Source organism: Musca domestica, unplaced genomic scaffold, assembly GCF_030504385.1.
Source record: "Musca domestica strain aabys unplaced genomic scaffold, Musca_domestica.polishedcontigs.V.1.1 8, whole genome shotgun sequence".
In the NCBI taxonomy this organism is placed as follows: domain Eukaryota; kingdom Metazoa; phylum Arthropoda; class Insecta; order Diptera; family Muscidae; genus Musca; species Musca domestica.
In genome coordinates, this window is record NW_026712409.1 from 8,718,067 (window position 1) to 8,745,855 (window position 27,789).

Consider the following 27,789-nt stretch of genomic DNA (forward strand, 5'->3'; position numbering starts at 1 on the left):
AATTGCAACGGAATAATTAAAACAGTGTTGCCACTGCAATTGAATTAAAAAGGGAGTTCACACTATTTAATGTGTGATGCTAAAACTAAGACCACGTCCACACGCGAGTAATTCCATCATGGCGAAAGACCTAAATGCTGTGTTCACGTACATCATAGATTTACTTTTACCGATAATCATACCCGATAAGATTTTTTTTTAGCAAATTTATGCCAATATAAATATGTAAAAAAGAAGAAATGCTCCATGCAGTTATTGCAAAACATGAAATGAACTATTAGTCAATTCTAAAAAATCGAACTAAGACAACCTAACACTCCTTTGTTTCACTACCCTGGTAGAAGAATACAGGTAGTCGCATCGACACAGCTGCAGGGACAATGAACTGTCAAACTGATTTTGAAATTGAAAATGTTGAATGAAAAATTATTGAAGTTTGTATAAATTGTTGAAAGATACATATTATATCAAACTCTGATTTGCGTCGTATAAGAAAACATATAAAATCTACTTATTTTTGACAAAACATTTTGAAAATTTTGACATATCAATGTTCCCAAGCGTTGATGCATATACCTATATTCTTCTATCATGTTCCACTACGAAATAGCCAGCCGATGACTTTAGCCAGTCACAAAAAGATTTTAAAGACTCTCACATTTAGAAAAAAATATATAATTAGCTGGTAGCTCTACCCATAGTAGAAGAATATAGGTAGACGCGTCGACACAGCTGCTGGGACAATGAACTGTCAAACCAATTTTGGAATGGAAAATGTTGAATGAAAAATTATTTAAATTTGTAAAAATTGTTGAAAAACGCGAATTATAATAGCCTCCGACTGACGTAGTATAAGAAAACATATAAAAATCTACTTATATTTAAAAAACATTTAAATCTTTTTGGCATATCAATGCTCCCAAGCGTTGATGCATCTACCTGTATTTTTCTGTCATGGCTCTACCTTACCTTTTATTGTACAATGTTGTTACCTTTTTTGATAAAATATTTTTGGCTATTTTTTGCATTGTCCTTGGTTATGTGCATGGTAGTAGAATATAGGTAGTATCAACGCTTGGGAACATTGATATGTCAAATTGTTTTAAATGTTTTGTCAAAAATAAGTCTTTTATATGTTTTCTTAAAAGACGCAAGTCAGAGGTGTGATATGCATTTTTCAATAATTTTTAAAAATTTCAATAATTCTTCATTCAATATTTTCAATTCTAAAATCGGTTTGACAGTTCACTTTTCCAGCAGCCGTGTCGATGCGATGACCTGGAATGTATGCGTAAACAAACATCAGCTGAGCGGCAGCTATATCCTACTAAGTATGTGTCTAAACACACAAGTTTAATTAAACATGGTACAATGAAAAGGTAAGGTAGAGCTACTAGCTGATAACATTTTTTTAGGTATGCACGACTTCTGACTGGCTTAAGTCATTGGCTGGCTTTTTCGGAAAAGAACAAAAGAGTGTAGAGCCAAAATCGAACTAAGCAAACCAAAAAATCATTTGTTCCTCCTTGACTGACTTAAAGGTGCAAGTACATAAAATGCTTGAAGTCATGGCTAGGCATATTAATGTCAAAGTATAATGGAAAACGACGGCAGGATTTTATTGCGGTTCTTTAATCCTATTATGAAATGTCACAAAATATGCCTAGCCAAGACTTCAAGCTTCTTATGTATTTACATCCTAAGTCATATTCTTGCTTATTCGGAAAAGAACAAAAGAGCGTAGGGCCAACATCTAACTAATTTGGAAAAAACCTCTTTTGTTCCTCTACGAGGGAATTTTGAATTTTTATCTATTTTTGAATCATAACTGACGACTATTAAGGTGGGAATACATGGCTGGCTTAAGTCATCGGCTGGCTTCTTCGGAAATGAACAAAGAAGCCTAAGGCCAAAATCGAACTAAGTCAACCTAAAACTTCTTTGTTCATCTACGTAGAAGCCAGCCAAATATCCGCTTTATGTATTTCCACCCTGATGTGTATACATAAAATGCCAGTCCAAACCATTTTGACAATGAGATGATGTTAAATGGACAATTTTAAAAAAATTAAATGCCTTTATATTTTTATTTCTGCCATGAGTAGATTTTTGTAAGTTTTCTTATACGAAGTCAATCGTATGCGTTTTTAAACAATTTTTACAAATTTGAATAATTTTTCAGTCAAAAAATGCAATTCCAAATGCGCTGTTAGAGCACGTTTACACCAATAAACCCACTCTGTTTTAAATGTCAATTCCATAACGAATCACTCACCTAAACCGTATTCATAAATCCAGTGAATATTGTTTGACGTATAAGGTATGAAATTGACATTTGATCTAAAGGTGTGGGTACATAAGTAGCTTGGCATTATGGCTAGTCATATTAATGACAAATTATAAGGAAAAACGACGACAATGCTCGAGTGCAGCTCTTTATGGTATGTCACAAAATATGCCATGCGAAGACTTCAAGCTGCTTATGATTCCACACTTTAAATATACTTTTAGTAAATTTAAACGTACTATAAGACGTAAATCTAACTTCATTATCAATTGAAGTGGGCTAGACACCATTAAACAACATGTATGTAATTGTTAGTTGATGTGTACACTTTTGAAAGGACTCAAATGTAACTCATTTCCAAAACTTTGGACTTTATTTTGGCTTGTTGTTACGTGTTTTTTGGAAGAACTTTGAAAAAAAAAATATTGAGCCTTGTAACAATTTTCACCCATGATTGCATATTAAGCCTTGTGAAAGTCATATTTCTATTTTGATGTTCATACCCATACATACATACATACCCACACGTATTTGATTTCAAATGAACAACAATTTAGTTTTGTGGTTGATTGGTAATATGACCTTCAAATCGAATTCGATTTCATTCGTACGTATGTACTTTTTTTTATTCAATTCTCTTCTATGTTCATCAACAAAATCCCAAGTACATCATTATCGGTAAATTTATTGTCACTTTGCACGAAGGTGGTTGTTAGTTTAACAAAAAAAAAAAAAGAACAGAGCAGAAAATATTAATTTATTATCATATCAACTAATCTTCCTGTGTGCAAATTGGCGCCAATAAAATATATGAACATCTAAGTATATATTCATGTATGTAAAAAAAATAAAGAAAGGAAGTTGGGACCGGGCCCTTCCACCGTTTGTATTAAAAGGCCTTGATTCACTAATTAGTCAGTGTTAAAAAGAAAACAATCCACATATGTACATAAACACATTCGATTTGTATTTGAAATTTGGCAACCTGTTTTGGGTGGTCTTCAAACATAACTTGCTTTTTGAACATAACTTCTTTATGTATTGTAGAAAAGTATGCTTGGAAGTTGGGTATTCATTTTGGATATTGTCACGCAAGAAAGTTGAAAGCCGCCTACAAGTAATCACTTGGTGGTTTACACTCAAAAAAAAAATTATGGTAAAAAAATAGAGGTACTCGCATCGACACAGCTGCTTAGAAAATGAACTGTCACACCAATTTTGGAATTGAAATTCTTGAATGAAAAATTATTAAAATTTGTAAAAATTAATGAAAAACGCATATCATAATATGCGGTTAGCGTTGTTTGAGAAAATATATGATTTCTTATACCACTTCAATCGGAGGTTATTATAATATAAAAATTTTAAAAATTTGAATAATTTTTCATTCAAAAATTTCAATTGCAATATTGGTTTGACAGTTTATTGTCCCAGCAGCTGTGTCGATGCATTTTTCTACCATGAAAAAAAGTGATATATTATGATCTGGCGTATACACAAGATAGATTGTCTTACATCAGAGTTGATACCATGGTAAAAGAATACAGGTAGATGCATCAAGGCTTAAGAACTTTGTGATATCTTAAAAATGTTTAAACGTTTCTTCAAAAATAAGTAGATTTGAGTATGTTTTCCTATACGACGCCAATCGGAGGTGATATGCATTTTTTAACAATTTTTACAAACATGAATAATTTTAAATTCAAAATTTTTAACTCCAAAATTGATTTGACAGTTCATTGTCCCAGCAGATGTGTCGATGCGACTACCTGTATTATTCTACCATGGTTAACGTTACGATTGTTTAGGCTGGAAATACATAAAGAGCATTTTCGGCTGGCTTAAGTCATCGGCTGGCTTCTTCGTAGATGAACAAAGGAGTTTTAGGTTGACCTAGTTCGATTTTGGGCCTAGGCTCCTTTGTTCATTTCCGAAGAAGCCAGCCGATGACTTAAGCCAGCCAAATATGCTCTTTATGTATTTCCAGCCTTACTTGCGATAATGGAAAAAGAAAACATATTTTCGAGTAGTAAAGGTTTGTTTACCTATATTAAATTGAGTGGATTTCAATTGTCGTATACACATTGAAATTAGCAGTTTAAATCCAGCACGTTTAGACTAAAAACCACGTAAATCGTATTCATAAATCCAGAGGATATGGGATTTTAATTAAGGTTTATTCCGATTAATTTCTTTCGGTGCATAAATATAATTTAACTGCTAGCATCACTTTCAGTTTTTTCCCCTACATAAAAAAACGATATATTCACCAATATCAAAACATGCAATATGTAGAAACCCAAATTTGAATCGCATGGGTTTTTGACCGCGTCGGGAGGGTGGTGCTTTGACAAGCGGAAATATTTTGCAAACATTTTGTACACACACACGCATATGGCGATGAGAATTTGACATGGAAATTTGTCAGAGATGAGTTGTCGTCAAAAATTAACACTTTGACATACGTCAATGGAAACGCTATTTAATTGGGAGGTTAAAGTGGTTAAAACACTTTTATACTCATGTTACAATTAAGACAAGGTAGGATAAGTTAAAGAATTACTATTGCTCTATTCTAGAACCTGCAAGTATCTACTAGTTTTGCCATGGTAGAAAAATACAGGTAGATGCATCAACGCTTGGGAGCATTGATATGTCAAAATTTTTTAAATTTCTTTTCAAATATAAGTAGATTTTTATATGTCTTTTAATACAACGTCATTCGGAGGTTATTATAACATGGCTTTTCTTTCTTTCAACATTTTCAATTCCAAAATTGGTTTGACAGTTTATTGTCCCAGTAGCTGCGTCGATGCGTCTACCTATATTCTTCTACCATGAGTTTTGCCATTTTTTTCGGTAAATCATCAGGCGGCTTTTTTGTAAAAGAACAAAGCAGTGTAGGTTCAAAATCGAACTAAGTAAACCTACAATAGTTTTTTTTTCTTTTACGAAGAAGCCAGCCGAAGACGTAAGGTGAGAGTACATAAAGGGCATTTTTTGACTGGCTTAAGTCAACGGCTGACTTCTCCGTAAAAGAAAAAAGAAATGAGTTGTATGTTGACTTATGCCATGTTTACGTTAGAAGTTTTTGTACGGTTAACCTATTTTGAGGGGATTTATTTGAAGTAAAAGAAATGGATATGACAATTTAAATCCAAATCCAGTGGGTTAACCCTCATATATATAAACGTACTATTAGTTCGATTTTTATCCTACGATCTTTTTTGTTATTTTACGAAGAAGCTAGCCGATGACTTATTCGCCAGTTTTGCCATGGAATTGAAAGGTAGAACTCTTTAGTTTACATTTTTAAAATCCAGTTATTTTATTCATTTTTCCCGCTGTTTAACTGATTTTAAAAATGAGAAACAATATTTAATAAATGGAATCAACTTTTGGCATGCAAATTTGACAGGAAGCGGGCATAGCCACAGTGCTGTATTTCCGTAGTTTTACGAAGCTGTTCTACCTCTTTATTGCGACCTGGCAACAACGCTTGGAAACATTAATATGTTAAAATTTTTAAAGTGTTTTGTCAAAAATAAGTAGATCTTATATGTTTTCTTATACGACGCAAATCGGAGGTTGTAATGATATGTATTTTTCAACAATTTTTACAAATTTCAATATTTTTTCATTCAAGATTTTTATCTCCAAAATCGGTTTGACAGTTCATTGTTCCAGAAGCTGTGTCGATGCAACTACCTTTATTCTTCTACGATTTCAGCAAAGGAGTTTTAGGTTGCCTTAGTTCGATTTTGGCTCTACGCTCCGTTGTTCTTTTCCGAAAAAGCCAGCTGATGACTTAAGCCAGTCGAAAAAGCGTTTGGATATCACTTGCTTGCGAAAATGAAAAGAAAGCAATTGCTACAAAATGCTACTGGATATTCTGTTTTTAGGGGATATGCATGGCAGAATTAAGAAGGTAGAGTCGTGGAATCATATGTTTACAATTTTTTCAAAATTATTCATATGACAACAACTCATTGTCAAAATTAATATTTATAAATCCATTGAATAGACACAAACCAGAGATGGGAACCTGTTTTCTATGCGAATTAATTTGACAAGGTAAATTACAAAAAATGCAGAGCTGGGAATGTTTTTATGACTTTACCTTCTTAACTTTACCATGGGGATATGGTAGAGGTTTTATACAACAATTACGTACGTTTACAACCCATTCTCACATGGAACAAAGTTCACATGCAACCCATCTCTGCTGCCATTGTTGGAGTTCACACAAACAAACAAATCAGCCAATGAACCCCAGATGATGGGGTTATGAACTATTTACCTTCTACTGTTTTGTTGGCAACGAAACGAAGTACTTCAAATTGGTTTCGGCACGAATTTCTGCTGGCAATCGTCAGTGTAATGACACTATTGAGGTAAACAAAAACAACAACACCACTAATATTTTTTAGTCATTTTGCCGATGGCGGGTAGAGATATTTTTCAAAGTGATAGTAAAATTTGAGGAATAACCAAGCATTTGCTGTTACCAGGAGACCTCCACCTTCACACACACTCATTCTCATACCATCAACACAGTGAGGGAGTAATTATGTATGTGTATTTGTGTGGGTGCAATGAAGTTGTTTATAGACAGGATATGTACGTATACAGTTATGAGTTACGTTGTGCAGGAGGTATTGGGTAAACAAACAAATCCCAAGCTCATAAGTTGCAAAAATTTCATTCACAAAAACAGTTGGAGCGTGGCACGTGAAGTCGTAGAACGTGACTATTCCTGGCGTTAGACAAAAAAAGAACAGCCCAAGTTGCGGCAAATAAAAAAATATACAATAAATTGGCAATTAGAAATGTATTGATTATCAAAAAGGATTAGAGAAATCAATAGGGGTTTGCCTAAAATAACAACATTAGTGGAAAAAAGGGGTCCTACTGAATTTTGAATTTAAATGAACCTCAAACCTAACTACCTTCTAAACGTTCTACGAGAAGAGCAAATCAACATATTCGACTCATAAAAATATCAATTGATTTGCAATTAAGAAGTTCTCATTGCTGTCGGTACCAATTAGTGATTGTGTTAAAATAAAATGTCTTTATCCCTGACAAATCGTCGTCACGATAAGGCGCCAATGCCTTCGTCTTCATTCAGAAGCAATCAGTGGAGTGGTTCACAGCAACATTTATCACAGGATTATCATCAGTTACAGTTGGTACATCAAACGACGGTGCGGAAACAAAGATCTTTTATCGAAACTCCCACCACCAGCCGGCCACATTTAACGCGGGGTCTTTCAGTGGGCAGATCATCAAAGGATATTCACTACTTACAGAATCGCAACGCCTTGAGGAAACATTCGACATTTGTTGGTGCTAAGGGGACATCGTCAACGAAACTGTTCCATGCCGATGATTTAATCAAGAAAAATATTAATGCTTGCAGTCAATTAGAGAGACCACCTACACGAAGTGTCCAGGCATGGTCATCAACATCGTCGATATTAAAGTCATTGGATAAGGAATTGGCACAATTAAATGGTGTTCTCGTCAAATCAAAGGATGTTCGGAATAGTATAACAAAGAGTGGGGTTGTAGATAAAGCGAGGCATCAAATTGCAAATAAGAGGTAAGTTGGGGAGGACTAAATAGATAGTTTGAGAAATGTTGGGAATTTTTAAAAATCATTTGTGACATTTATTGGACTTTATTTGTATTTAAGATGACACAAGGTAGTTTAATTCCAATAAAACTAGAAAAAATGCAACTCTTTATAAGAAACTTATAGCATGTTTGCATCATAACTTTTTGTCGGGTAACAGTACGTTTACATGTGTAGAAATGGTTTAACCCACTGGATTTGGATTATCATTGTCGTACTCATTTCGTTTACCAAGATAGAAGAATACAGGTAGTCGCATCTACACAGTTGCTGGGACAATGAACTGTCAAACCGAAATTTGAATTGTTGAATAATAAAGGTAACCTCATTTCAAATAAAGGTAACCTCACATCAAATTATGATTCCCAGCTTTGTATTTTCTGTAATTTACCTTGTCGAATTTCAACGTATAAAAAACAGTTCCCATAAATTTGAATAAAATTGTAAACATATGATTATATGACAGTTCCTTTTCTGCTCTACCATGGATTAACCCCACAGAATATTGTAACATAAACATGCTATAAACTTCTTTAGGAGGATTTATTTGACATACATACAACTGGCAATTTAATGAATCCGATAAACTGTAAAAGTTTTATTATTGTGTCAAATCATGGTAAAAGAATACAGGTAGATGCATCAACGCTTGGGAACATTTATATGTCAAGAAATTCTAAATGTTTTTCAAATATAAGTAGATTTGTATATGTTTCCTTATACGACGTCATTCGGAGGTTATTATAATTAGTGTTTTCAGCAATTTTTACAAATTTAAATAATTTTTCATTCAAAAATTTCCATTCCAAAATTGGTTTGACAGTTCATTGTCCCAGCAGCTGTGTCGATGCGTCTACCTATATTCTTCTACCATGTGCCAAATAGACTCTTATAGCGCACAATTTTACCCGCATTAATTCCAAATTATCAGGATTTATTGCTTAATCCGAATTTATTCTAATATATTTACCACACAAAAATAGATCTTCTCATTATGGATAGTCTTATTTGATGGGTAGTTTTATTTTAAATGAATTTTCTGCATAAAAAGGCTCCCCTCTCTGATTTATGACTTTAGAATGGATTTATTAATATACATTTTGACAATAATTTTGAAAAAATTATGAACATATGATTGCTTGACCTTACCTTCTTAATTCTACCGTGGAAAAACTATTGAATATCGAAGCGGAATCTACATACATACGAATGCATGGCATTGCATATTTATTGACATATAATAAAGGAATGTTAGAGACCTAATCGAATCCTTCCGTCGTTTTCCTTTATAATTTGACATTAATATACCAAGCTACAATGCCGGGATGCTTATGTATTATCGCTTTTAAGGCTAAAGAAAATCAAAGCTTAAATCTTGACTTCGGCGTGATAATACAACACTTGTATCTTATAACAGCGTTGTATTTTTACGTTTAGAGCAGCCAAATATGCCAAACAGTGTTGTATTCTCACGCAAATGACACGATTAATGCTTTTATCTGTTTTAGACCTTAAGCTGCAAGTGCAGTCGTCTCTCAACTCTCGTTGACTTTAGACTACGTGCGCGCCGTTTCGCTTTTCTTTTTTATGCGTTTTGTTTGTTTTGCTTTGAACACCAATACACACACAAATACACACATTCCTTCCATCTAACCAATAACACAAACATTATTTTATTTGGTGATTTTGCTGAAATTTAATATTCCTAATTTCAACAAAATATACAATTTTCTGCGAAAATGGGTGATGAGGAGCCGCCTCCTCGTTTAGACCCGAGGAAAAGAATTGAGCTTTTTAGCAACCCTGGAAGCAAGAAGTTTAAAAATAATCAGCCTTCTATGCAAAATAAAATGCCGCAGTGCTCTGCAAAAACAACACCAGCAAAAGAAAACACCACTCTCACACCATATGAAAATCAATATTTTAATGATACAAAGTCCATCTCCACCAACACAACTAACAACTGTCACTCCAACAATAACAATCCCTCCAATCCATCCAATATACCCAAAAACACAAACAAAACAGATATTTACAGCTATGATAACTATGAAAACCAAACAATTCTTTACAGCCCAGCCCATCCAGGTCCATATTATGTACTTCTTACTTCTGATGAGCCCATTTGCCCTAGAAGAAAGAACTCAGAATTACATTTGTATGCCAAATTAGCCAGTGCCAACATAAATGCTCATTTTGTATCAAAGAATATTGCATATAAAACCTTCCGCCTGAGCTTCAACAATTATAACTCGGCAAATAATTTTGTTTTGGATCCAAATGTAAAATCTATTGGTTTGAATGCTTTTATCCCAGATAGATTGTACAAAAATTTTATGTTATTAAATCCGTACCAGTAGAATTCACTGGCAAAATGATATATGATCAAATCAACAGCAGCGACAATGATTTCAAAGCTGTATCAGTATATCGTTTCAAATACAAAAATGAAAATGGTCAGTATGTGCCGTCGCAAACCATTAAAGTAGGTATTGTAGCGGACTACGTTGTAAAAGAACTTAAAATGTTCAACTCTATAGTGGAGACGGATTTATATATTCCACTTGTACGCTTATGTAAAAATTGCGGTCGTTTAGGTCATATAGCCGTAAAATGTAGAGCCAAAAAAAGATGCCTTCTTTGCGGGATAAACATTGAATGTCCCACAAACTGCACAGAGCCAAAATGTGATACATGTTTGTCGACAATTAAATGCAAAACATACTGTATTCTACCCAGATGTATACTATGCAACATGGAAGATCACAATGCCATGGATGTCAAAAAATGCAAAAGATACAGCAATGAAAAAAATATTCTGGAGGCTATGGCAATCACCAACCTTTCAAGGAAAGAATGTATCCCTAAAGTTTCAAACAATTACTTTGAAATTTTAGATGAACCAAATTATGAAAATCAATTTCCCCAAATTTCTAAAACAAGCAGAAGACCAGTTACTTCCTTCAATGATGAACTCAACAGAAGGAGAACTAAAGTCAATTACAATAAAGTAGCAGCATCAATACCTCGTAGAACACATATTACAGCTGAACAGGAAACGATTGTACCCTCTAAACCATCCTTTGAATTCTCAAATTTTTTCAAAGTTTCTGAGTATGAAAAAATATTATCCACTTTCACTCAACAAATGGCTGCCGCATTAACCAATGCCAAGTGTACAGAAGGATTACAGATCTTAGACAGTTTTTCAAATGCCTTAAAAGCACCAGCAATAGATGGACCTTCCAGTTCTAACCAAACCGAACATGATAATCTTACAGCACAACATACAAAGTTTGAATAAAAATAAAAATTATTTAGAACTTTACTTAAACAAATTTTCTGTCGATATATGCATCTTAAGCGAAATTTTTAATGTAGATGAAAATGCATCATCATCTTACGTAAACAATTATGGATTATTCTGTAAAAAAAGAATCGACAATTATGGTGGCGTTGCCATCCTGCACAAAAAACTATTAAAATGAAAAAATTACCTTTTGCATCGGATTTAGACATCTTAATATGTCAAACTACAAACCTGTCTCAAAATTTAACGATTGTCTCAGTATACTTTCCGCATTCTGTAAAATCCAATGTTTTAAAAACTGAAGTATCAAAACTTTTAATCTTTCTAAATGGAAAATCAAATGTCATTATTGGCGGGGATTTAATGCAAGATGTAAAGCATATGGTGACGTTTTGACACAGTTCGAGGATCCACTGTGCAAACCTTGATGGACAGTTCGGCATTTCGTTGTGTTAATGATGGCTCAGCAACCTTTAAAAAGAATCTATTTGACAGTTCTTTCGGTTCTGTGTTAGATCTTACCTTCACAAATATGTCTTCAAACTTTAATTGGAATGTAAAAAATACAAGCATAGGAGGAAGCCACCACAGACCAATCCTTATTAACATAGATAATTTCACATCAAAGCAACAGTACTTCCTAGCAAAAAAACATCTCTTCAAAAACTTATCAAATCTAAAAATTGATTCCAATATGAATGATATTCAATCGAAGCTAAAATCAACAATAAAAAATTCAACTTTTCTCATTACTGCTGAAACAAAATTTCAAACATGGTGGAATAATGACATTACCATACTCTTACGTCAAAAAGAGGCCGCAGAACAGAAATTTGATAGATACAAAACCACTGAAAATGCCCTGAGTGCAATCAACGCTATATCTAAATTCAAAAAAGCCGTAAAATGTGCCAAAAATCGCGACAAACGTCGTAAACTGTCAGATTTAAGCCAATTATCTAATTCAAAATCGCTTTTCCGTTATGTAAAGAGCTGTAAATCGGTTTTCGAACCCCAATCTGCTTCTAAATGGAACACTGACAACAACGAAGCCTTCTTACGTCATTTGAGTGAACAGGTTCCCAACAACAGACAAACTATATCCATTTCAATTTATAACAATCAATCTGCAAATTTCTCCATGGAAGAACTAGACAATGTTCTACAGCAAAAACTAAACCATCTGCAGCTGGTCTGGATGGAATCACTTATGAAATGGTTAATAAACTATCCCAAGATAGTAAGCAGCACCTTTTGAATTCCTTTAATAATCAATGGAAAAACTGTGAGTTTTTTGAAGAATGGAGGAGAATAAAAATTGTTCCCATACCGAAAAAAGGAAAAAATTTAGACATCTGCACAAATTTTCGGCCAATTGCTTTAATATCTGTACTGGCAAAGATTTTAAACCTCATGGTCAAACAAAGGCTCAATGATTTTCTAGATGAACATAAAACTCTTCCACCTAGATCTTATGCATACCGCAAACATGTGTCAACTTCAACATGCATTAATGACATACTACACACAATAAACACCTCCAAAGAAAAAAATGACAAGGTGATTGTTCTCTCGATGGATGTATCGAAAGCCTATGAGTGTGTCGATATAAATTACCTGAAGAGGATTTTAATAGAAATAAACATTCCACTCCAAATAAGATTATGGATAATCAATTTTCTCTGCAAAAGGACTCTTTGTATGGGAAACTCCACCCTAAATATATACAATGGGATCCCTCAAGGCAGTTGTTTAAGCCCAACACTATTCAACCTATACACAATAGGCCTCCATGGTTTAGCTGATGAAAACACAAACATTTTCCAATATGCGGATGATTTTATTTTGCTTGTGGCAAGCCATGACTTTGATAGTGCCAACAATATTTTACAAATCAAAACCAATAACATGGTATCCTTATTAAAAAACTAAACCTTGACGTCAATGTTGAGAAAACTTCAGTAATGTACGTGGCTAAAGGAGGTCGGAGAAATCCCAACATTTTACTAAATGGAGTCCAAGTAAATGTTGTTAAGTCCATCAAATTTTTAGGGAGACATATTAAAAACAGTCTATCACTCAAGGAGCACTACGAAGAGGTGATGATATCCTGCAGAAATACTGTTAATGCTTTAAAAATGGTCACGGGTCCAAAAAGTGGAATTCATCCCGCAAAAGCTATAAACCTGTCAAAATCACTTATCTTTTCAAAGACCGAATATGCAATCTCATCGATGGCTCACAGACCAATGTATATAAACAAGAAGCTAACAAGCTTTCAAAATCAGTTGTTAAGAAAAAATTTGGGACTGGTGCCTTCCACTCCAAATCATGTGGTATACGCTCTTGCTGGTATGCTACCAACAGATTTAAGAGCTCAACACTTGGCGGCTAAAGAATTGATAAGACTTAAAATATACAACTCTTCTCTGTATGAATACTTCACCTCAAATACCTCAAGAAAAACTAGTCTTGGATATGTCTATACAAAGTTTCGCACAATTTTTGAAAATCTCAAAATTGGTTACAATCAACATCCGACCAACAAGGTAGATTTCATGCTGGATATATTTAATACTACCAAAAACAATACACCAACAGAATATTTCAAAGCACACTACTACGAATTAATTAACGACTTCAGATCCGAAGGCGTTTCTATTTGGGCGACGGATGCTGCTGTTTTTAACAACAACACAGGCTGCGCTGTCTGCAATATATCTGCTAATCAAAATTTTGTTTTCAAAATTAATGAAAAACTTTCTTCTCTTACTGGTGAACTATGTGCAATTGAAAAGGCAATTGATTTGATGATCGAAGACGGTGTCAGCACAGCTGCTTTATTTACAGACAGCAAAAATGCTTGTCTTCTGCTTAAAACAACACATCTCACAATTTCACTGTGTACAATATTCTAAACAAAATAGTTAATTCGCATTTAATTAAAATCTCGTTTGTTTGGACACCTTCCCATGTCGGTATACCAATCAATGAAACAGCCGATTATTTTGCGAAGCATGCAGCAAATGTTGGTTCACCAATCAACTTCTGTCTGTCGGTCACAGATGCGTCGAAACGCATTGAGTCACTCCTGTGGAATGAGTTTATAGAAAATTACAAGGACATCTCACGGACTAAAGGAACTTACTTCTACCAATTCTTCCCGGCGCCTGCTAAACAGCCCTGGTTCTTTTCATCAAACATGAAACCTGAAAACATAAAGATTGTTAATCGATTGCTCACTGGTCATACTTACACCAAAAAATATTTCCACAGGATTGGAATTGCTGACTCAAATCTTTGTGAAACCTGCAACGAAATTGAAGATGAAAAACACATAATTTTTTTCTGCAAAAAGCATCAAAATCATAGGAATGATTTTGATTTGTTCAAGAAATTTAATAACTTACCGGAAATCCTGATGTCCAAAAACCAACAAAATATAGATGAATTAATCAACTTTATTGCACTTTGCAAAATTGAAGTTTGACTTTTATTTGTAAATAATCATCATATTTGCTGACAGTTCTTTATTTTTTCCTTTAGTTTTGATTTTTTTTTGTTTTGATTTCTTATGTATTTCATTCATATCACTACATTCTGTAAACACACATATACTGTAAACAAAAAGAAAACGAAAATAAAAGAGTACTGATACTTTTCAAGTAACCAATAACCGGTCATGGTGAATGGGCACGAAAGTGTTCTAACCACCAACATACTTGACGACGTAGAAGTACAAAAAAAAAAAAAAAAAATAAGCTGCAAGTGCATAAGAAGCTTGAAGTCATGACTAGGCATATTTTGTAACATTCCATAAAGGGAGTACAGAGTCGCACTAAAATCCTGCCGTCGTTATCCATTATAATTTGACATTAATATGCCTAGCCTTGACTTCAAGCCTTTTATGTACTTGCACCCTTAGGGTGCCCAAGTTTAATTTATGTGCCGAAATTGAACTAAAGGCGAGAATACATAAAACGCTTCTTTGACTGGCTTAAGTCATCGGCTGGCTTCTTCAAAAAAGAAAAGGGTGTATGGTCAAAATCGAACAAAGTTAACCTACAACTCCTTTATTCCTTTACCAAAAAGCTGTCAACCTGAAACACCTTCGTTCTTTAACGAAGAAGCCAGCCGATGACTTAAGCCATTCAAAAAATCGTTTTATGTATTCTCAACTTAGTCAACCTACACTTCTTTGCATTTTAGAAAAAAAAAAAAAAACATCCAATGACTTATGTCGCCGATGTATTCCTTATATTAAAGTGGAAAGACATTAAGGTGGAAATACATAGAACAAATTTTTTACTGGTTTCAAGGTGAGAATTCATACAACGCTTTTTCGACTGGTTTAAATAATAGGCATGGTAAAATTAAGAAGGTAAAGTCATTTCAAATAAGTATTCCCATCTCTGCATTTTCTGTAGTTTAATAATAATTTACCTTGTCAAATTATAAAGCATAGAAAAAAGGTTCCCATCTCTGATTTGTGTGTATACATTGGATTTATAAATACAAATTTTGACAATGAGATGTTGTCAAATGAATAATTTAGAAAAAAAATGTAAACATATGATTGCATGACTTTACCTTCTTAATTCTACCATGGTAATCAGCTAGGTTCTTCGTAAAAGAACAAAGCAGTTTTAGGTTGTCTTAGTTCAATTTCGGCGCATAATTTATACTTGCTCACCCTACGCTCCATTGCTTTTTTACAAGGAAGCCAGCTGTTGACCTAAATCAGTCGTCACCTCAAAACGCTTTTTTGACTGGCCATTGTATTAGGTCATAAGGTAAAACCATACAAAACGCTTTTTTTGACTGGCTTAAGTCATCGGCTGGCTTCTTCGTAAAAGAACAAAGGTGGTTTAGGTTGACTTAATTCAATTTTGGAAGATAATTTATATTTGTTCACCCTACGCTCCCTTATTCTTTTACGAAGAAGCCAGCCGATGACTTAAGCCAATAAAAAAAGCTTCTTAAGGTGAAAATACATAAATGGCCTTATTGACGGGCTTAAGTCATCGATAGGCTTCTTCGTAGAGGAACAAAGGAGTTTTAAGTTGCCTTAGTTCGACTTTAGCCATACGCTCGTTTGTTCTTTACCGAAGAAGCCAGCCGTTGACTTAAGGCTGGAAATACATAAAGCGCATATTTGGCTGGCTTCAGTCATCGGGTGGCTTCTTCGTAGATGAACAAAGGAGTTTTAGGTTGACTTAGTTCGATTTTGGCCCTAGTCTCGATTTTGGCCCTAGCCGATGACTTAAACCAGCCAAATAAGCGCTTTATGTATTCCCAGCTTAAGTCATCGGCTGGCTTCTTGGGAAATGAACAAAGGAGCCTAGGCCCAAAATCGAACTATGTCAACCTAAAACTCCTTTGTTCATCTACGAAGAAGCCAGCCGATGACTTAAGCCAGCCAAATATGCGCTTTATGTATTTTCACCCTAACCATAACTTCTCTGCTCTCATGACGAACATATATAATCCATCCAGCTCATAATTTTATCTATTTATGCGTTTCCTAATACAAACATGTAGCCATATAAATATGTACAAATATAAATTTTTATTCGACCTACTATTCAATTAATTGTTGTTATTGTTTGTCATATTTATGTCAGGGATTGTTTTGCACACCAAACGTTTGCTGAAATGAGATGAAACAAAAAAAATACAAATTGTCATTTGCCAAAACTAAAACTTATTTTACCCGTCTAAACCAATCAATATGACATGGTTTCATTTCATTCGTCACCATGTAGCGCCAACATTATATATCGATATACTTTTGATATCATATTTCCATTTGCCAATGGAGGAGGACAACTAGGCCTCCTTCCAAATACCGACTCCTTCCGTAGCACCGCTAGGTATTTTTTTATTCGAATTGATTTCCATTCATTACCGAATGGTGAATGGCGGCGGCTTTTCGTTTTGTGATTACATGCCACGCAAACCTCTTCAAAGAGAGGGAGAGAGACACAGACACAGTAAGTCGAGAGGGCTAGGCTACACGTTTGCAAATACTATGCACACACAAGTACTTTTATTGGCTTATTTGCATTTGCCAGACTGATGAGGACTATGACATGACACAATAAAATGACATGTGATACTGCAATGAGGATGACAAACTAAGTTCTCAGCATAGGCCAGTAATTGGATCACAATTTTTAAAGAAGTTCAATTTCGTTTTAGCGCCAACAAACACAAGACCGAAACTGGACTGCCCGCAAACGTAAAAGCGACGACTTCAAGTAACAGGCTAATTAAATCCGCTACTACGACATCCATTGCGACGGTGCCATCCAAGACGTGCGAATCCAACAAAGTAAATCTAAGCATTGTCCTGTCACACGCCTTGAATGAAAGCAAGGAGAATGATTACATCTTGTGTGATCCTGGAGAAGGTGAAGACAGTGAAGATTTGTCAATAGAAAGTGAACATTTGGAGGTTACTTAAATGCTCGTCCGTCAATTTTATGAAATAACCATTGTACATTCTTTCTCTTAGGATTCCAATAAATCTGAAGTGAATTTATCAAAGGATAGAGAATCCGTCAACCTTTCGGCCCCGCAGCGAAGAGCTCTCTACCAATCCAGTAAATTTAACGATCAAATAAATTTGTCAAACGCCTGCCAGACACCTCCACAACCCCAACTGCAAAACTTATCGCCAGCTTTAATTGTACAGAAACGACCACCCCTGGTACGTGCTATGTCGGCGCCAGTTCGTAGCATCGATGACAATTCCAAAGGTTCATTCTTGGCAAATAACAAACGCAAATCAAGGCGTCGCAAATTAAATGCCCGTACCATTACATGTGATCGAGATTCGTCATCGCCCTCATCGACAACGAGGTCGACCCACCTGACAAATGTGAATAATTTAAATTTTGATTCAAAATCGACCAACAAGAAAATTTTACAACGTTCAAGATCTGTGGCACCCGATGTTATAACATTGGTATCCCTCATAAGTTCAGAGGGTTCTGATTCGGAAAAGGAGGATTGTTGTTCGTCAACACCCAGCAATTCCGATTCGAGCAGTCCAACGAGGAGAGCACCTTCTCTCCGGAAGGCAGGGAAATCTGGTAAGTATTACAACGAGACATGAGTCCAAAAATAGCTGTCTAGGAAAAAAGGGTTAATATGACTTCTTCCCATACTCCTCCATACTTTTGAGTATGAGTCAAATCTACTTAATTTGACGTATATGCAATACTATTAACAGCCTAAATCCATTGGTACTCCTATGTGTAAACATAATTATAAAATAATGACAGTAGTGTAGAGTGAACAAGTACAGATAATGGGCAAATATTGATTTAAGCCAACCTAAAGTTTTCGGTTGACTCAGTTCAATTTCGGCTCATAAGATTTACCGACCGGAACGATGTTGTCAACTTTCAATTCATTTAAAGCCGAACAATATATTTAATTGTAAGAATACATAAAGTACTCTTTTGACTGGCTTTAAGGCGAGAATACATAAAACTCTTATGTCATCGGCTAGCTTCTTCGTAGAGGAACAAAGGAGTTTTAGGTTGAATTATCGGCTGGCTTCTTCGTAGATGGACAAAGGAGTTTTAGGCTGACTTAGTTCGATTTTGGCCATAGGCTCCTTTGTTCATTTCCGAAGAAGCTAGCCGGTGACTTAAGCCAGCCAAATAAGCGCTTTATGTATTCCCATCTTTAGCCATCGGCTGGATTCTTCGTAGAGGAACAAAGGTGTTTCAGGTTGTCTTAGCTCGATTTTGGCCCTACGTCCCTTTGTTCCAACCGATGACCTAAAGGTGAGAATACATAAAACGGTTTTCTGACAGGCATAAGTCATCGGCTGGCTTCTAGTTCTTAGACTTAGTTCGATTTTGGCCCTACGCTTCTTTGTTATTGTCCAAAGAAGCCAGGATATGACTTAAGCCAGTCAAAAAAGCGTTTTATATATTCTCACCATTAAGTCAGTCAAAAAACGTTTTATGTATTTGCACCTTAAGCCGGTCAAGGGGCGCGTATTCTCACTTTTTCTTATTTGTAGTCCCGAATATGAAAACCCTTTTCCAACGAACTCGAACTTGTAATTTTCCAATTTAAAGTATGATAGCAAAACAAGAGTTTTAGGTTGACTTAGTTCGATTTTGGCCCATTTCGAAGAAGTCAGCCGATGACTTATCAGTACGTTTACATATAAATGGGTTAACCCAATGGATTAAAATTGTCATATCCATTACTTTGACTCATGGCAGAAGAATCCAGGTAGTCGAATAAACACAGCTGCCGGCACAGTGAAATGACAAACCAATTTTGAAATTGAAAATCTTGAATGAAAAATTATTCTAAGTTCGATATAATTCCATTTATCTAAAAAAAGAAAAAATTCTAACCTTAAAGCTTTGATACTTATATGTTAATGTGCTCTCCTCTTCTGCCCTACACTTATTCGAAGGATTACTTCTCTTTTCAGTCTCATTCCAGGAAAACTACCCACCAACATTTCAATTCGCTTCCAAGGAATATTCACATATGCTGCGTCGAGGTTCTATAGCACCTCTGGCAGCACGGATCAAAGCAAATCGTCCTCCAACAGCACCGCCTGGATCGATTTTTCACACAAACAACAACAGCAGCAATTCCAACAGTGCAACGAATACAAAAAATATGAATGTCGAAAACGATGAAAATGATACACCACCTGATGAAAACCAAATTAATGCCAACAACAATGTTACAACAACTACGCCCGCAACAGCTAACCTCAAAAAATCGCTTGAAGAGGAATCATCCTATCAGTATCCCGATTATGTTCGCAGTATTAAAGAACGCGAATGTTGGAAACTTTTTCAGAAGATGTCAGCAAAGGGGGTTAACATCACGTACGATACAATCTTGCGCGGTATGTTGACACCAACTGAATTTCGCCAGCTACAAAAACAACGAGAAATGGAGGAGGCAAAAGCACAACTTCGTGAAAATGAAGAGATGGCAGCCATAAATGAAGAACAGCAGCAACAATTGAAAAATAATCGCAAAAATTCTCCACTTGAAAGAATTGCCGAAAATTTACCAAAGAACTGAAAATGTAGTTTAAGCGGAATGCCTAATATTAGTGGGTTTACATTATTGCACTTTATTGTGATTTATTTGGTGTATGTTGAAAGAAAAAATCGTACAACACGATAAAGAGCGATGATGTACGATGATACGGCTTTAAGGTTTATTTGAAGCCATGGTAAAAGAATATAGATAGACGCATCGACACAGCTGCTGGGACAATGAACTGTCAAACCAATTTTGAGATTGAAAATGTTGAATGAAAAATTATTTAAATTTTTAAAAATAGTTGAAAACGTGTATTATAATAACCTCCGAATGACGTCGTGTAGGAAAACATATTAAAATCTACTTATATTTGAAAATACATTTAAAATTGTTTGACATATCAATGTTTCCAAGCGTTGATGCATCTACTTGTATGCTTTTACCATGTTTGAAGCACTGCCAATGTTTCCTGAAAAAAATACACCGCAATGGCACAACGCTGAGCGTTGATTTGCTTGTAGTGAAAACTTAAATTTTTGGTGTAGCGTAGCAATGATTTAAACGTCAATTCTGTTCTGGTAGAAATAATATTTGTAGTTCGTAGAAGCACTTGTTTAAACACAATAACACTTCTTAGTGATCTACAGGTGAAGACACATAAGTCGCATGACACGGTTTACGCCATTGCATGACAGCATTTGCGGCGAAAAAAAAACAAAGCGAAGGAGCTGCATTTGAATTAGGTTTTACTTGCTCTGAATTCTTTTACTAGAAATTTTGTCATGCGATGATGGAAAGCATACTCAATTAGATCTATCTCAAAAATATATTGTCCACAATGAACTCCCGTGAATTAATTTTTTTTAATTAGGAGTCATATAGTACGTTTACACTTACTTAATCCAATGAATGTTTGAACTGTCAATCCCATTGTGTATACGTCAAATGAAATTGATTCCCAAATCCAGTGAATTTCATTTGACGACTATGCAATGGATTTGACAGTTGAAATTCACTGGATTGATTATGTGTGTACGGCGTTATAATCTCAAACTAGTTCCTGTCAATTTACACCACATCACACATCCTAGTAACATATGAATTTTCATGATAGTATCTGAAAATAAAATTTTCAGTTGTAGACAATTGTTATCTTGGTATAAGAAACTCTGAAAAACAAAACACTCGCTTTATTTACTAAGAAAAAATACTGTATTGTATTTTTGTTACAAATAAAATATTCAATAGCCAATGATAATTCGTGTGTTTAATCATGGTACAATAATAAAAGGGGTAGTTTATAGTCATACCTTGCCAAATTTATATTATTGAAAACTGGTTTCCATATCTAATATGTGTATATGCAATCGATTTAAAATTTATAATTTTAAAAAAAATTTATAATTTTTGACTGGTTTAAAGGAGAGAATACATAAAACGCTTCTCTGACTGGCTTAAGTTATCGGCTGGCTTCTTCGGAAAAAACATAGGGCCAAAATCGAACTAAATCAACCTAAAAATCCTTTGTTCCTCTACAAAGAAGCAAGTCAAAAAAGCTTTTTATGTATATTCACCTTAAATCACGGCTAGTTTCTTCCAAAAAGAGCAAATGAGCTTTAGATTCACTTAGTTTAATTTTGGCCCATAATTTACTCTTGTTAACCCTACGCTCCTTTGTTCTTTTCCGAAGAAGAAAGCTGATGTCTTAAGCCAGTCAAAAAGCCTTATATGTACTCTCAATTTAATATTCACCCTTCTTACGGCGAACATTGTATCAGAGGAAGGGACTAAACAAAATGTGAACACCCCTAATTCATTTTACAAGAGTTACAGGGCGACGTTATCGCTGTCGTCAACCTGTTGTTATATCAATAACAAGTAAACCATTGCCGTTGGCTTTTAGGGAACGTAAATGGGCAAGGGGCAAATGTTCTATATTTGTGGCCGGCTTTCTTAAATAAAATAAATAGCAATAATAAAATAAATCCTAGAAATGTTATTCTGAAGACAAGTGGTGAATTTATTTTGCGAAAAGTGTGAACCATAGTGTTGAGGTGAATGCCGTCACCCTGTTGTTATGGTACGTTGTATCGATAACAAGTAAGTCATTGCCGTTGGCTTGTAGAGAACATGAATGGGCAAGAGCAGCATATTTAAAAATGTCTTTCTTTAAATAATTCGTGAAAATGTGACAGTTTCAAGACAATTTGTGAATTTATTTTGTAAAAAGTGTTAACCAAGTGGAAAATAAAGGCCTTGACCTGCAATAATGGCTGGATGTGAAACCGTAAGTCAGGTGAGTTATGTATATTGTAATAACAGAAGTTTTAAAGCATAATATATGACGGCTTACATGTAGTATACTAAAAAACGCGCCGATTATCTGAAATATTTTCCCGGTATTTGCCCTGGGTGACGGAACTGGGTACCCGTATACATTACCCAGAGGTCCTTCCATTCCGAGTGAAAAGCTTATGAATATCCAACTATCCAACAAGTGATCATATTTTAACTGATTCCGAAGATATAGTAAATAACTCGTTTTTTTTTATAAAAGCCCATAAAGTCGGAAAAGGACCCTAATCAGGAATCACAATAATGTGTAAAATTGTAGCCGCCACTCTAACATATCCAATGTCATGCTATATGAATCCACTGAATTCACTGAAATGAGTTTATTTTTATACCCTCCACATTGAAAAGGAGGGTATATTAACTTTGTCATTCTCTTAATATTCGTCGTAGACCCCATAAAGCATATATATTCATGATCATCTTAAAATTCTAAGTCGATTAAAAGATGTCCGTCTGCTTGCCTGTCTGTTGAAATCACGATACAGCCCACATAATTTAACGTAGAGGTTCAAAATTTGGCCGAAGAAATTGTTTTGTGTCTAGGATTGTTGGTATTGAAAATGAAATGTATCGGTCCACGTTTTGGTACTGCCACCATATAACGGTACCTTCCAATATTCGGTATTTTGATGACTTTTGCCTGATTTTTCCACGAATTTATCTTAAAATTGGTATTTGAAGTTTTTAATGAGTTCTAGTTCCGGTGGCGGAACATAGAACGTATAAGTCCACGTTTTCTTATAGCGCACACATAATTACCCACGTAATTTTTTCAGAATTTCGTATTTAAGAAGATTTGGTAGGTGACAATCCTTGAAGCATAAAATTGTCTATATAAGCTCCCGTTTTACTGGAGTTTGTAGTTTAAAGTGGAACTCGTTTGAATCCAGATACTTTAAAAAAATGTTTTTTTTTTACCTAATGGTAGTGGGTATGAAAAGTTCGGCCCGGCTGAACATAATGTCTTTTACTTGTTTTGGTCCTTTTTTATATATTCCACCATAGTATGGAGGGTATATTAAGTTTGTCATTCCTCTTGTAACACCTCGAAAAATACATTTTAGACCCACAAAGTATATATATATATTCTTGGTTAGCATAAAATTCTATGTCGATTTAACGACGACTGTCCGTTTATCCGTTTGTCCATCTGTGGAAATCACTCAAGCTTCCGAACAAATTAAGGTAGGTTCATAAAATTTTACTCAAAGATAAAGGTCCACGTTTAGTTAAAGCCCCCATATAACTATGTCTCGCTATATTCGGTATTTTGGAATCGTTTCAAATTTCGTATTTGAAGTTCCTACAATCTCTGACAGAAAATTGTCTATGCAGGTCCGGGTCATCGTAGAGCCCCATACATCGGTACCTCCATATATTCGGTATTTCGATGATTTTAGATACATTATTCATCGGAATTGTTTTAAATTTCGAATTTGAAGTTCCTAGTAGGAACTTCGGTCTATGACAGAAAATTGTCTATGCAGTCCTGGTATACGAATACCATATAACGGTACCTCCCTATATTCGGTATTTTGATTATTTTAGATAAATATTCACCGGAATTGGTTCAAATTTCCTATTTGCACTTTGCACACATCTCCGTATAGGCTACAAACTAACGGTAACTCTCTGTAATCGGTATTTTTAATATTCTTAACAATTTTTTTCTATTTTCATTTTTTTTTTCAATTTCAATATCCATTCAAAGTTTGGCCCATCCGAACTTACAGCTTTTTAACTTGTCTTACTACAAAATTGTCCTGAACTCTGTAAAGGAGTGCATGCATTTTATAGCTGAAAAAAGTATATGTTTAAAATACAGTTTATTTTTTTGTACTTTTTATTTTGTTATCATTGTAATACAAACTAATGGTTTATATTAGAATATTAAATTTAATTAATTTTGTCAAAACTATCGTCCAAATTTACTTCATCTTGATAACGAATTTTCAATATCAATTTTGATATATAAACAAATACTATTAGAACCAACGTGGTAACTTGCATTATGACGAAATGTGATATGGATGAACCAATTTCCAGCCATGAACCTTGATTTTTTACCAAAAATAAGAAATTCAAACCCATAATGTCACAAAGTATCAATAGACAAATAAAAATTTGCCTCTCATAGCGCACGGCGAATGGCGACAGGGCCAATATAATGGACATAATCAATAGCAGAGGAATGATAAGTTTTAATATAACCAAAAACATTATAACAAATGGTGAAAACGTTGTCAAGAAACAACGAATAATGTTTGGGTCGAATGAGCTAATCGAGGCTATGTTGCCGGTACCGAAAAACGAGAAGAATGTATAGAGTAGCATTATAAAAGAATATCTAAAACACTCGGAAATGTGATTAGCAGATTTGTCACCATCTACTGAAGACAGGAGTTCTGTAATTAATAATAAAACAAACACGGCCTCATAGGAGGTACAAAACAGAGAGTATAAAGCCGTTAGAAGAAATATAAGGCGTTCCAAGCGTTGTTTAATTGAAAGTTTTGAGGGCCTGACAAGAACGACTAGAATATATAATAGGAATGCCCATGAAAGGATTTGAGAAACCAGGAGCAAGCCATACTGCTTTGAATGTCGGTAAATGCATAAAACTCCATTGGCTAATGCCAATAAGGCAACAATGCGATCACTTAAGTTTAGTGGGACTTTGACCAAAAATGAACGCAAAATAGTTAAGGCTATACCCAAATACAACAAGATATTGTGAGAATAACCCACAGAGTTTGGTAGAAGAGGGAACACAATGAGGATTAAACTCAATAACAAACCTACAAAGAATTTTAATTTACTTTTAGCCAATGAATTCTTATTTAACTTCTCGTATAAAGTAAACAAAAGAAAACCCAAAGAAATGGCTCTTCTATCAAAGAAGCTATAAACCAAAAGTTCAGAGCAGGCCAATAAGACTAGCAACTGTTTAATACTGAATAGTTTGCCCAGACTTTGGGATTTGGCTGTGACAAAGAAATACCACACCACCGTGGGAAGTAGAAGATATAAACTAATTGTAATGGGCAGTTGTTGTAACAAACAAAAACTCAAAATCAAGAGGCCAATGCCAATTACCAGCAGACGATTTCTATGGGGAACCTGTTTGAAATGCCATTTCGAAGAAGTGTTGGCATCATTACTCAATAACAATTTAAGTAATATTCCTATGAAACCTACAAAGGTCGCCGTGGTGGCGGCCAACAAAGGCCAACGATAATAGCCAAAATAATAGTCAATGCCTCTTAAGGCCGATTTCATTAGTTTATAACTTGCCTCCAATGCCAGTTTGAACTTTTTCTTCTCAACATGGCTTCGAATGGCCAACTTCATGGCTTCGATATCTTCATTGAATTTCGGTAAGAATTCCGTTAGATAGCCCTCGTTGTGTTGTCGAAGTAAAGCTTGATATTGTTCCTCTAATTGATGGGCATTATTTTGGGCAGCCAAAGAATTATATTCTTCGGAAGCATTGATGTAACCCCTGGGTAAAATGCCAAAGTTATTCATTGGTGTTCCGATGCCTAGCAGGGCCGACATTAGAGGAGCTATTTGTGCTTGTTCTAAACGATAGAGAGGCCTTGTTGTTTCCAAGTCCAAGTGATAGGTCTCCTTTGTGGGCGTAGGTTTGGCGTTAAGGCCTGCTCCCCATATAAAGAAAGGAGTTTCCGTTTCAAAAGCTTCACCTGCACCATGGGATCCTGTAAAAAAAAGTACTTTCTACAATTAAATGAACACAAATAATTTTTATTTCCGTTTTACCTGCATTTGTCATGCCATGATCTGATGTCAAAACGTAGGCAGTTTTACCATCCTTGAATGTAGACTCAAATAATTCGTACATTTTCGTTATGCCCTCTTGGGTATACAAAAGATTTTCCAAAAACAATTCCGTGCCAGGTTTGTGGACATGACCAGCAGTGTCTAAACCAAGTAAATGCAAAAAATACACAACCTTTTGTTCCTGGCGCAGTTCTTGGGATTTACGGGCCAAAAACTTTTCCACCTTATCGAATACCCATTGATCCAGTTCATAGGTTTTCTCCTTTCCCGAAAAATCCAATTCATGTGAGTAGGAATCGAAAAATAAACGCTGTTCATCGCTTTTGCTTAGCCTTGAAAAGATATGCAGGACATCATTGGCACCCCAGGCATATGTCTTTTCACTACGATTGAAGACAGTATCAAATTCAATGGGATTTTCTTTCCATCCACGGGTTACAGCCGATGGGTCTTCATAGAGACCTGCAATTAAAGCTATGTGTCCCGGTCTCGATTCCGTGGGTACACGTGTGTGAGAAATACCCACCAAACCATTTTCCACTTGGTGTATTAGTTTCTTAAGGTGGGGTATATGTTTACATTGTTGGTGGAAAAATGACTCAGCTCTCAGGCCATCGGTAACGAAGAGAACCAAACGTTTTGCTGGCGCTTCCAAAGGTAATGAAGGTTGAGGTTTTAGATTTGTTATGACCGGCGAACGAAAGTAGATTACAAATATGGAACCCAGCAAAAGGATGTGTAAAACTACGGCATATATTATCCACATGGTGTTGGTGGCAGCATTACCATTTGTATTCTTTGTTGGCTTCTGCTAGAAAATGAAGTGTTCCAGGATTTGATCGTCTCAAACTGTTCCAAATAAGAGGGAAATTTTCGGATGATACCCAGCAAAATGACCACAAGTCTCCTGTGTTTACGAATTAGACATGATGGACGGCGAGATATCAGCTGAGAAATGTAAGGCGAAAAATGACAACCCAGGGCGAATTAAGTCATAACAGAGTTGTATTTATTTCAAACAAGTACAATGCACAGTGGTGCGAATGATATAATAAAAAATATTTAACTAGCCAACGACAGATTTATCGACAAGTTACCAAGTTATAACACAGATTTTGACCTTTCCAAATGGTCCCACAGGTTGCAGATAGTGTCAAGTCCGAACAACTCTAGTTTAGTAAAAACTAATATTTTTTAGTATTTAATATTTTTTTCTTGGGGGACGAACCCCGTATTTTGACCCGAAAGTCCAGGTTCATGATCCACTTACCCGATATAGATAACGTAGGTATTGTTGAAATGCTTAAAATACCTATCCAACAAGTGGTCAGCGGTTCGGAAGTTATAGTCAAAATA

General features: G+C 35.1%; 2 protein-coding genes across 2 annotated transcripts; one reads left to right on the forward strand and one right to left on the reverse strand.

The window, feature by feature from the left end:
* The first annotated feature begins 6,636 nt into the window (after positions 1-6,636).
* Positions 6,637-21,539, forward strand: LOC101894302 (J domain-containing protein DDB_G0295729). Its single transcript, XM_005174838.4, has 4 exons — positions 6,637-7,892; positions 17,437-17,692; positions 17,753-18,332; positions 19,703-21,539. The coding sequence occupies exons 1-4, from the start codon at positions 7,357-7,359 to the stop codon at positions 20,311-20,313; spliced, it is 1,983 nt and encodes a 660-aa protein (XP_005174895.2). The 5' UTR covers positions 6,637-7,356; the 3' UTR covers positions 20,314-21,539.
* Positions 21,540-24,469: 2,930 nt separating this feature from the next.
* Positions 24,470-27,385, reverse strand: LOC101894467 (GPI ethanolamine phosphate transferase 1). Its single transcript, XM_005174839.4, has 2 exons — positions 26,413-27,385; positions 24,470-26,351 (listed from the first exon to the last, which is right to left on the reverse strand). Exons 1-2 carry the CDS (start codon positions 27,197-27,199, stop codon positions 24,529-24,531), a joined length of 2,610 nt encoding a protein of 869 aa, XP_005174896.1. The 5' UTR covers positions 27,200-27,385; the 3' UTR covers positions 24,470-24,528.
* Between the last annotated feature and the right edge of the window lie 404 nt (positions 27,386-27,789).

What these genes read in the sequence shown, in the direction of transcription:
- LOC101894467 (XM_005174839.4), bottom strand. Translation starts at nt 27,199, where the DNA reads ATGTGGATAATATATGCCGTAGTTTTACACATCCTTTTGCTGGGTTCC. An exon ending in TCATGGCATGACAAATGCAG is followed by an intron (nt 26,352 to 26,412) that starts GTAAAACGGAAA and finishes TTTTTTTTACAG; the next exon opens with GATCCCATGGTGCAGGTGAA.
- LOC101894302 (XM_005174838.4), top strand. Translation starts at nt 7,357, where the DNA reads ATGTCTTTATCCCTGACAAATCGTCGTCACGATAAGGCGCCAATGCCT. An exon ending in CATCAAATTGCAAATAAGAG is followed by an intron (nt 7,893 to 17,436) that starts GTAAGTTGGGGA and finishes ATTTCGTTTTAG; the next exon opens with CGCCAACAAACACAAGACCG. An exon ending in TAGAAAGTGAACATTTGGAG is followed by an intron (nt 17,693 to 17,752) that starts GTTACTTAAATG and finishes TCTTTCTCTTAG; the next exon opens with GATTCCAATAAATCTGAAGT.